We start from the raw sequence: 11,143 nt of genomic DNA on the forward strand, positions 1-11,143 counted from the left end.
GACAGATAAACGCAACTGAAAATATAACCTCCATGACACATTTCATGGAGGTAATAACAGTAAATGTGACGTCGGTAAAGTCAATTGATGTGTTTATACCTTGTAAACAGTACTAGTGCCAGATTTACAATAAAGGTAAATACAAGTCAAGTCCCTTGATGTATACTTTGTCAACATCACAGGACTTTATAATTGTAGTAAATAAAAGTCAATTCCAATTGTTTCACATCTTTCCTGGCATTTATTACCATTAGTAAATCCATTTTTTTCGATAAGTGGGCTGTAGAAATCCAAGGAGATCTTTCGCTAGCCAAGATAGTGTCAAATTGGTCAGAATGTATCCAACAAGCTACTTGGCTGCTGTCTTGGATACCGAAAGATCTGCTTAAAGATTATAGTGAATTATGATCAGGCTAAGTCCTTGGGCTAAGCCAGGGCTTACGTGCTTACTTACACGTCTCCGTTTAAAGTGAAGGTTTATTTAGGTCACTGAACGTCTTCTTGCAAACCTGGACTACAGAAATCTCCATATTAATCGTAAAAATAACCGTACCCTTTGGTGAGCTCGAGGTTGTCAACCATGTCGTCTCTCAAACTTCTAGCACTTTTCTCACTGTGTGTTATCTTACGTCTAACAGTCGCTGAAGACGCGGGCACCTCGTCCACAACTTGTGGCGGCTCCCCCGACCCAGCACCAGACGCCCAGGGCTGCAGCATCACCGGCAACTTCGTCTTTCACAGTGGGAACTGTGTGGGGAAGAACGAGCTGGATGAGCTCAAAGCAAGGCTTCAAGAACTTTCCGATCGTGTCTCAGGTAAGCTTCACTAGACCATGATCACCGAGCGACCGTTGAGTGACAAAATGTGGATTTGTGATCTTTATTTCATAATGGTAATACGATACGATACCTAAATATGATTTAACAACGAAACACACAAGCTGTGAAAGATGTTCTTTACGTATGGAAGCGATATCGATCTGCCAAATTTTTGGTCACATCTTTTGTTGACAAAGGCGCGTAAGATTGTTGTACAAGCATGGGCATGTTAAACCTTGGTTGGGGCTCAGACCTGGCATGCAATCACTGTAGGCTTCACATAACATTCACGTTATTGTTTTGGTCGCTAAGCTGACATGTCTTGGCAAGATCCCTTCCTTTGACAGGTGGTTCTAAATTCAGAAAGATATTCATTATTGGCAATTATGATGAAGTTGGTACTGAAGGTCTATGTCTATATCACATTAGGGGACGTCTCAAGGAGAGGAGAGTCTGAGGAAAACCCAGCTATGTCATGCCGCGAGATCTTCCTGTCTGGCTCCTACACAAGCGGGCTGTACTGGGTACGGCTCTCCGCACGGGACGAGGGGGCAGTCCAGGTGCGACACGAAATACCATGCCAATTTTACCAATTAGTAGTTCAGCCAATGAGAGAATGGCAATTAGCGGATCGACCAATGAGACAATGGCTACATGTTCGTCTTATTGTATTTGCATTTTCACGTTTTTATTTTGCACTTCTACGGTTTAACGGTGGTCACGGCTATGGGATTTGCTTTGCTTTGCTTTGATTTTGATTTATTGAAATTGGAGGGATCAGTCTTGCTTTGTTTTATACCTTGACAACCTAGAATCGGTACGTTCAAATGTTTCTTCGGTACAATAATCCGTCACGTAGTGTGAACGATAATCCGTCACGTAGTGTGAACCGGATAAGAACAGGTCACAACATATTCGTGAACTTGTTTTGACAGGTTTGGTGTGAAATGGGCTTCCAGGATGGCGGCTGGCTGAGGATCTTCAACATGATGGCCAAGGGAGCCTCCACAGACCAGGCTGCCGAGATGTATGACATCATAACCAGGTAACGAGATATGCAAATACGATGTGGCTGAGTTAACGTAAGATCGTCAAAATACTTTCACCTCACCACAGCATGGATTATTTAATTTCAAAGCTAATACGTCTTCGCTGAATCAACATTGGAAACTTAATCGAGTATCGTATGTATCGCTCCTGGAAGAATAGCTGCCACCCTTGGGTGGGCAGATAAAAGAGAGTTTTTCCTCAATGAACCTCGTATACCTTAACAGTTATAGACAGTGCGTGGGACTACTGTATACTACGGACGCACCGAAAAACAAAACTCCAGGAAACGGAAGTAATTACACGCTGTACTAAGAATATAGTTTTCTTTGCCGAGGAAATAAAATTTGTTTTAATATGCACAGGAACGGCCCTATCCAGGCAGTTCTCTCCAACACCACTAGTAGCGCTATTTACACCCAGGGTCTGGACTTAGGAATGTACCACGAGGTAACGGCCATTCACTGCCATGGTCTATACCTAAGTTGTTGTCACTTTCATCGGATATCTTACTTTTACCTTCTGCGCAAAGTTACAAACATCTTACTTTCTCTCAAAAGACAGCCGTGAGAATAACACTTTTCAAGCTAATCTAATAGGCATTAGAATTAGAACTCCTCTGTGTTGGTGGAACACATATTGCAAAATTCAATCGGTAGTTTTAGAAAGCATTCTGATCCGGCTGGACCCGAACGGAAATTATCACTGAACAATATCTTGTCATAATCATCAGCAAACAAAGATACAAACAAACAAACAACGCATCGATGTTGTCCCCAGGTTGTGTACGGCTGGGCCAAGTCCTCAGCTGATGTGGTGTCTCACTACGGCTACTACCGTGACGACCTGGGCCTGAAGGGACACTGTTACATCGACGGCTTCTGTGGGGACAACAAGGTGGTGGCCACCATGACCAGCAGCGTCACGAAGGAGAAGAAGGAGATCAAGGTGATCCTGTCGTCATTAGAGAAGTTCTTCAACTGATATGATTTATGCAAATGAGGACCTTATTTGCATTATCAATGTGCAACCTTTACAATGCGTCACTTGTAATGGCTAGTGTCATTTGGCGAAAATATGAAGCCCGCCCTGAAACTCTTGCTAGATGTACATAATGCAAATCAGGTTCTAATTTGCATAATTTATGAGGACAGTGAATTGTAATATCATATTGTATAGTGTATTGGAATCTTATATCGAACCAAAACCATAAACATATCACATAACAAATCTATCATCATATACAGACGAATAATAGATTAAAACCGTCGCCATGACCGTAATTTTTGTTGCCAGCCTTGTTTTTTTTTTTGCTCCTTTAGACTGGAAATGACCCGACCTACCCTCACGTGGGTCTCGGCTGGTCGACCCAACAGATCACGTGGGGTTACGACCTGAACACGTCTCCTCACGGCCACTGGGCGAACTGGTACACCAGCTCCTGCTGTCTGACCGGAAATACCGCCGACATCCGGGATGCTGGCAGCAACTGGCGCTACACCATCCTCATCCGTTAGAGGAAGGGATGATTAGCCTCCTGTGTTGACTTACTAGCGGCTAGCGTTAATTCCGTTTACCTTCGCAGAAGGAAAACATATTGTTTTTGCTCAGTTTCTTCTTCTTCCTCTCCCTCTAAACAACTTGATAAGGTTAATGACATGGAGGACGCGCCTGTCACCATGGTAACTAGTACTGTAGCAACAACATCGGTGTTGGGTTACATCGTGTAGCAGGACAGAGTTGGAGAGGCCATACATATGAATGTACAATGTATTTGACTTTAAACAGTGCAGCAATTCGTCGGACTAGACCAGGTGAAGATTTTATTAGGGCGATCACTGACTAGAGTAGCGCAGCAGAATCTTTTCAGGGGGAGAGATGTATATATGGTGGAGGGTTGTATCGGGTGAAGAGCTGTGTCGGGCCACCTTCGCCAAATACATATCTCTCCTAGAAAAGCTAAGAAACTGCTCCGTTCTCTAGCCACATATCAACGAAAATTGTATCTCCAGTTGAATCGGTTTGTCCAAATTATATATATCAAAGGAATAGTAATACAAACTGTACTAGTAGTTCTGGGAGAGTAATTGGGATTAAATTTACATTTTCCTACAGTTCAATCATCGACAATGTCAACGCTAATATTTTTATAATTCTCGACTTGACAGGTAGAGCTGGCGCCAAGCAATTGCAGTGCAGGAGTGATCTGCTAGACGGCGATAGCAAACCTAATCTATCAGTGCGAACCATACCTATAAACGTTACCATTCTCATCTAAACGTGTTTTCTTATTACGGCAGAAACAATGAGGTCGTTGTCAGCATTAGTTATTCAAATTAATTGAACTCAAGACGATCGAACAGATATTGTAACTCCGAGAAGGAGGAGTATTGCTCATGTGGTCAGTTGGTTTTACATGTTCGCAGATAAAAATCACGGTTCCCGTTGTATTCACACGAACTCAAGTTTGCATGAGTGTTCTCGATGATTCAACTTCTTTCTAATAAATACCTGAGTTGAAAGAATTAAAGCGTCCATGATAAATGATTATAGGTTAATCAAGTAGGCTGTACGTTCCTTCTAACGTGTAAGGATTCAGTCTACAAAACTAACCTCAGTAGGACACCATTAAAAAATTATCTGAATGACCATTGGGTCTGAACATATATGCGGATAAAAACATGTAAACAACATAATCCTCAAGCCAAGACCTAAAGTACCACCGAAAAGATCACAGATCGATGCCCTACAGTTACCCTATGGAAAGAAAAACGGAGTAGGACATAAGAGTGAGGTCATAATCGGTCAGAGACAGCAATACAAGAGCGAATCTGGTAAACCCTCGTATATTACGTCTGGCAGACCCCTTTCAAGAACGATATAGCTCGAAACGATCAAAGTGAAAGCCATAGAATTTCGGGGAACATCAAAGTAGCCACAGGCCGAATGGAGTCCAAGCTATAATACTAGCACGTCAGCAGGGAAAATGATCAAAACTAGTATCCGTTACAAATCCTTTGATATGTTCAACTTGAGAAATACAAATGATGCAGAATACTAGTCTAGTACTGCTTCTTTTCATTGAATGCAAAGAGAATTGTTCGTGAGCAGATAGCCCTCACAATTACATCTCCAGAGACGTATTTTACAAATAATCATGGTATACAAAACGTCCAAACGGTCTGCGTCATTTGGTGTAGGCGTTAGAACGAGTGGGCTGATGGCATGTGTACGTCCATAAGCGAAAGCAATCAAAACCTTCTCTAGCTGCTGGGGGCTAAATTCCATAAAATATTTTCGAAGCACGGCGATCTTATTATTCGCTTTGAAAGATTACGGTGCTTCAGTAGGCCTCGGATTTCTCGTGTTAAGGTACGCGGAATCCTTGGTAGGGTCTGCTAATTGCATCTCGTAGCTTCATTTAGCAGACTTAGATCGAAGTGGGCCCGAGCTTGAAAGGTTTGTATTGAGTGTATAGTTATTGGACTTTCTACAATTAAGCTACATACGTGTACACGATCTAAAAGCCAACAAGAAGAGGTTACATCGTGGAGCATTCGATCATGTTTCCTGGTTAGGGTTATCCTCCTGTGCAAACGCCGACTGTTAAAAAGTCTGATTTCAGGCAACATAGTCATAGTCATGCACAACCGAACATAATGAACAATTGCTTTGTATGATTACTCTTCTAGCAGAGGTTTAGGTTTTGACTTATTTTTGGCGTGTTTTGGGGGCTTTTTTATTGGGCTTTCTTTTTTGCACTGGTATATATTTTTACGCCAACCCAATGTTTGGAGAGTATACCACGTTACGCAGGTATTGAAAATCCGAGGTACCGTGGAATTCTTTCCCCAAATTTGCATTATTCAAAGTCTACTTCTTAAGGTAAAAGTGGATCGATAACACATTTGTGCATTTTGTCGACGGTGCTTTTGCAATGGATCCTCAGCTACCAGTAACTTATTAATTCACTTTAAAGCGATATTATGTAAGATTTTTGCGCCAAAACTGTAAATATAAATAATTGAAAATTTCTCATCTAGATTGTCATTTCCAATTACTTTCAGCATTAGCATCGCTATTTCGCTTTTCCGGCGACTCAGCGCAGCGCGAGAAAGTTGCGCCAGGCCCGCTGTGCTGTATTTTAGGAGGATCCTAAAAATAATGTAAACAGCTGTTTTCGTTCGGATCTTCGGCAGCTTCCAACACGTTTTTGCGGCGCATTGATCTTTTACTCCCCAAATGTCTTAATGAATCCAGGTAGGCTTATAGCGCAAGAAAATGTGTAAAACAACCGTTTAGAATAGAGAAAATCTTATATTCTCAAGTGTTTGGTAAATGGGCGTTGTGAAGCAAATATCCAAATGGGCAAAATAAAAAAAAAATGTGCAGATCGACTTCCCCATCTAACTGTTATATTTTGAAATAGTTATCTGCGGAGCCAGACCCTTTGGTGGACATGTACTGGACCGTTTTTAATAGAGACTGCCGCGCGGCCTGCTGATGTCCACCTGTTTACCCACCTGTTGACTTACCTGTGTAACAGGACTTTGTCCTCGCACAGCATGTCGGGATTTGTTGTTTCTCCTGCACATTCCCAACATGGCCGCCTGAGCTGCAGAGGCTGACCACTCGGCGCTTCTACCCCGATTCTGGCCCCCGGACGCCCCGCAAAACCGACATATTGGCCATTTAACGACCCCAAGACAAGCGTCCCGATATTCCGAGGAGAAGAGACGTGATTTGCAGGTGAGATGACTCTTTTTTCCCTGTTGAAATCCGCAGGAGATCGCGGGTGTTTTCGGAAATGACAGTGCCAGGCACCTAAATTATACATTCCACGAATGTAAACATTATATTGCACAATCAACGCGCGAATATAAGGTTACAATCAACATAGACATGTTTTAGTACATGCAACACCACCTTAATGCTGTTATACTTGCACATTCTTATTTTTTTCTAAATAGGAAGAATTTGCACTATTATCAACACAATCTGGGTGTCATGGTCAAGGGGTCTGTTTACATATAATGGCTGGCGTCTCGAAAATTGGATTAAACATCAGGGCCACAAACTGAATAATTCGCCTAGATGATTTTGGGTCACTCAGCTCTCACGATAGTAGACAACGTTTGCAATCAACAGCAATTACATGTGGGAGGTTTAGACGTCAGGTAACGTCATATAACCCTACGTGCTACACATGTTATAGGTAAAATTATTCCTAAAACATCGGATGCTTTCTTACATACAATGGCTTTTCCGCTAAATACTTGCCATCAGCCTTCGTGTAGGAACCTGCAATGAACTTATTATGATCTATTTGATGATTATAGATTTGGATAACATAAATTCAAAACGAAAGGTATAGGAGAGGAAATGTCCTGGATTCCAGGACATAATAACAATTTGATTACTGGTTGATTATCTTTCTTATCTTTTTGATTCTTGTGTTCATCATCATTATGATCATCAGTCAATTTTGTATTAGAACTCTTCTGATTACAACATTCGAAATTATGTTCCTAGCAGTCCTGTGCTCAAACTTAATGGTTAAGCTAGAGCACTACTTATTGTGATTGACAGCTTTTGTTGTCCTTTATTTCCTGGGTCATGCCCTAAATCTCAATCAGTGTCACCGGCAAGTGATGACTTCAGCATCAGAATCTAAAACCAGATTTTTAAAATATGTCCAAATGAATCTCCAAATTCCCGATGTGATTGAATCTATGCATCCTTGTCAGTGAGAGACTTAGAGAAGCTACAGGTGTATAATGTGATTGATGGTCATGAAGAGACATTGATTTAGAAAAGGCCAAGGCTATTGACAGGATGTTCCCGTCAATAAGAATTTTTCTGCATTGTCATCAGGATTCAGGATGTAACGTTACCCCATCCCTGACCCAAAGTTGACAGTTTAACGTGAAACGGGTGCTAAATCCACCACCACGAACATGTTCAACGGTTTTCCCTTTGTGTTCATTATGTTTTATATCTCTACATGTTTTTTTAAGTAAATGAAGCAAATGTAGAATATCTTCATAGGTCAATATTATTAGCCATGGCATCAATAGTCATCATGGTGTTTAAATATGTCCATTGCAAAATAGAAATATGTTACAGATAGGTACAAAATTTAATGTATTTTTAGTCCAAAGGGCCATTTATGATACCATACTTTCATGGTAAAAATTTGCATCTTTATTTTTGTAAATGTTTACGTTTTGTAAATGTTGAATCCTGCCCACGGCCTATATAATATATGGCCTGAAGACGTTTCGTGCAGGATAAATCAGTTTGAAAATAAATCCGTGCTGTTAACTAAGTTTCATCGTCAGTAATGAGGTTTCTCTGCTGGTATGTATGGAGGAAAAGGTCATTACTGAAAGGTAAGATAAGGTAAGGTAGCGAAATGTACAGCATTCCAAGCAGCAACAAATGAAGGTTTGCAATATAAATTGAACAGTAAAAGACAAGTAGAGATTTCAGACTCCAGTGAAATATTTTTCGTGAATTTAGTAGAACAATTAATGGAGCAGATCACCATGACTAGGCAGAAACTGAGCATAGTCACTGACATGCAGTCCTCTGCTTTCTGAATTCCCCCATATGTCGAGCTTCTACATACCGGCTATACAGATACAGATCTTGCTGGTTTCTGGCCAGATTCTCTAACCGTCAAGTTCACCCCATTTCCTGTTTCTGACGTTCTCATCTTTCTTTCTGCCTGTCGATCTTCACCCCCGTGCTGTCAACCTACAACCTACATACATTCACACATAGGCTACAGCCACTCCACAATGGCAGAACCAAAAACATTATTAATACCATCTTGTCGAAATGATGATTGTATTTTGTTTCTATATGCATCTCATAGTCATATTCCACAAACCAAGATGGTGCAGGGTAGTGGATATAATAAATGTATGCCCAACTTGCGCTCTACAAAGTCATTTTTCAGTGGCTTGCTATACTGTGTATAGGGTTCCTGTTAGTATGATTGCTTGCTGTGCACAGTACTCTTTTTTGAAGTAAATGAAGCAAGGAGATAAAGGTTCAAGTTCACCCTGTTTCCTGTTTCTGAGCTTTTTATCTGTCTTTTGGACTGTCAATCTTCACCACCGTGCTGTCAACCTACTACCTACATACATTCAGACATAGGCCACAGCCACGCACTCCACCATGGCAGAACCAAAAATAGTACCTTCTTGTCAAAGGTAATGATGATTGTATTTTGTTAAATTCTACATGCATCTTATGCCCCACAAACCAAGATGGTGCAGAGTTGTGGATATAATAAATGTATGCCCAACTTGCCCTCTACAAAGTCATTTTTCAGTGGATTGCTATATATAGGGTTCCTGTTAGTACAATCGCTTGCTGTAGTACACTATCTATTTTGATGTCTGTACAACATTATTCTTGTGTGAACATTTTTGTTACATTTCATGAATCGATCAATCTTGTTCCAGCTATGCTTGCCTGTATTTCACTGGGATCCTGGGCAAGTTGAGATTTGTTGCCAGTTTTTCTATGAGGGAATCTTGAAGAAAGTTTTTGAAACTTTGATGCTGACTGGCTTCACCTACTTCGAATTTAAAAGTAAATTTGAACCAGGAAAATGCATTTTTTTTCTGGTTTTCTTCCTCAAGTACTTGTAAAAATTGTATGCCTAGTGTGTAACCAGACAGTCTAATGGCCGTGAACCTGTTACGTAAAGTTTATTCAAGCCTACATTATGTGCATGTACTTAACACTAATTACATGCACATAATAGGTCAGAGTTGATGACTGGTGGATAATTGCAAAACAGCAATGCTGGCATGCATTCCATCAACTACGGAAGGCCTGTCAGAACACATAGAACATTTTCTAGACAATAAAGAGGAAGCATTTTTGTGCTTATCTAAGAAAGAGCCTGGTTTCCTTTGGAAGGTATGGAACATGTATTGGCTGAGCATAAATTAAAAGTGCTTCTGCCATCAATGACACTAAAATACAACAGTTTCCTATCACATTCAAACATGAGAGAGTCTAAGTATTTTTCAATGAACATGATGTGTGCAAAAAATGATCTTTAACTGAACATCAGACTTTACAAATCATTAATTTCTTGATTGCAGCTCATTTGTGACGTCACAGTGAGCAGTTTGGACCCTGGCACTGCAGTGTGAAAAACAAGCAAACAATGTAGACATTAATAGGAGAACTTGCAATTATGTAAACAATTATCACAATGATTATTCACTGTTTGCTTCTCGAACATTTTTACATCTGTCTTGTTGGTCCGAATTATCACTAGAATCTAGATCACTAGAAAGCTTTAAACAACTCCTGCAATTGAATGTGAAAAGGTTGAGTGTAACAATTTTTTCGGTATAATATAGCTAGCTTCCACTGCGTTACATGTCTACGAAGCTGGTGTGTGACGCCGAAGCACGGTTATACCTGCTATACCGATAAAGATACAGATAACATCGAAAAGTGCACAGTGACTTTGCCAGAAATTGAAATGTCTAATTTGATTTATTTTGTGTTGTTGTAGTCTTTCCAGTTTCTACATGTACCTGACACCCACATACATGATGTCATCGGACATGCTCCTACACTTCCGTGTGTCTCTGCCTATGATCAGCGTAGGCCTCTTCATCTTTGTGTTGAGCCTCATATTCTGCTGTTACCTTGTCAGGTAAGTGACTTTATCATTAGGCCAGGTAAAAATGTTTGTGTTTCCACTTATTCTTCCTACCCTTACCAAAAACCTGCCTATTTTTGTTGACCACTCAAAAGGTAGGTATGATTTTTCATCTGAGACATTCTGAGTCATTCTGCAGTAGAAAAAGTGATATCAACTTGATAGAAATTTGTAGTACAAAATCTCTATTTATCTTGATTATTTGAGGACCTGAAAATTGGAAACACGTCTTTAGTTTTCTCGCTAGGCCTTAGTTATGTAGTTTTATAATATTATGTAAATGTATGTTATCCTAGGGCCACACCAATTTAATTTGTTGGTTCTCGGATTCGCCTCTTCGTTTTTTTCTGATTTGCAAAAAAAAAAAAAAATTGATTGTGGTCCTGAATCAACTGAAAAATGCTCATGTTTTGCCCCCAAACAGTTGAGGAAAGTCCTTTTCTTCCTAGTTGTTACAGTTTTCCAATCTATCATTGCAGTGGTTTGATTAAAAGTTCAAAATTCAATGTTTAAATTTTATCCCAGCCTTTTGTGTTGACTTCATGGCTCATTTTGTAGCATTTAAGCCTATAATAGGATG

General features: G+C 40.3%; 2 protein-coding genes across 2 annotated transcripts in view; both read left to right on the plus strand.

Annotated features, from left to right (window-relative positions):
* Positions 1–496: 496 nt before the first annotated feature.
* Positions 497–4,435, plus strand: LOC109486869. The gene is made up of 6 exons (XM_019790779.1): positions 497–815; positions 1,248–1,378; positions 1,754–1,863; positions 2,231–2,315; positions 2,646–2,813; positions 3,188–4,435. The coding sequence occupies exons 1-6, from the start codon at positions 581–583 to the stop codon at positions 3,380–3,382; spliced, it is 924 nt and encodes a 307-aa protein (XP_019646338.1). The 5' UTR covers positions 497–580; the 3' UTR covers positions 3,383–4,435.
* Positions 4,436–6,434: 1,999 nt separating this feature from the next.
* Positions 6,435–11,143, plus strand: part of LOC109486798 (RING finger protein 24-like) — a 26,629-nt gene continuing 21,920 nt past the window's right edge. The window contains exons 1-2 of the mRNA XM_019790691.1: positions 6,435–6,614; positions 10,414–10,557. Coding sequence (XP_019646250.1) covers positions 10,430–10,557 — 128 coding nt within the window. The 5' untranslated portion in view covers positions 6,435–6,614; positions 10,414–10,429. The remainder of the gene's footprint in view (positions 6,615–10,413; positions 10,558–11,143) is intronic.

Source organism: Branchiostoma belcheri, unplaced genomic scaffold, assembly GCF_001625305.1.
Source record: "Branchiostoma belcheri isolate BF01 breed outbred unplaced genomic scaffold, Haploidv18h27 scaffold83, whole genome shotgun sequence".
NCBI classification, from domain to species: Eukaryota; Metazoa; Chordata; class Leptocardii; order Amphioxiformes; family Branchiostomatidae; genus Branchiostoma; species Branchiostoma belcheri.

Excerpts from the sequence above, each read along its gene's own strand:
- LOC109486869 (XM_019790779.1), top strand. The coding sequence starts at position 581 with ATGTCGTCTCTCAAACTTCTAGCACTTTTCTCACTGTGTGTTATCTTA. Across the intron at positions 816-1,247 it reads ACTTTCCGATCGTGTCTCAG|GGGACGTCTCAAGGAGAGGA; the intron begins GTAAGCTTCACT and ends ATATCACATTAG. Across the intron at positions 1,864-2,230 it reads ATGTATGACATCATAACCAG|GAACGGCCCTATCCAGGCAG; the intron begins GTAACGAGATAT and ends TAATATGCACAG.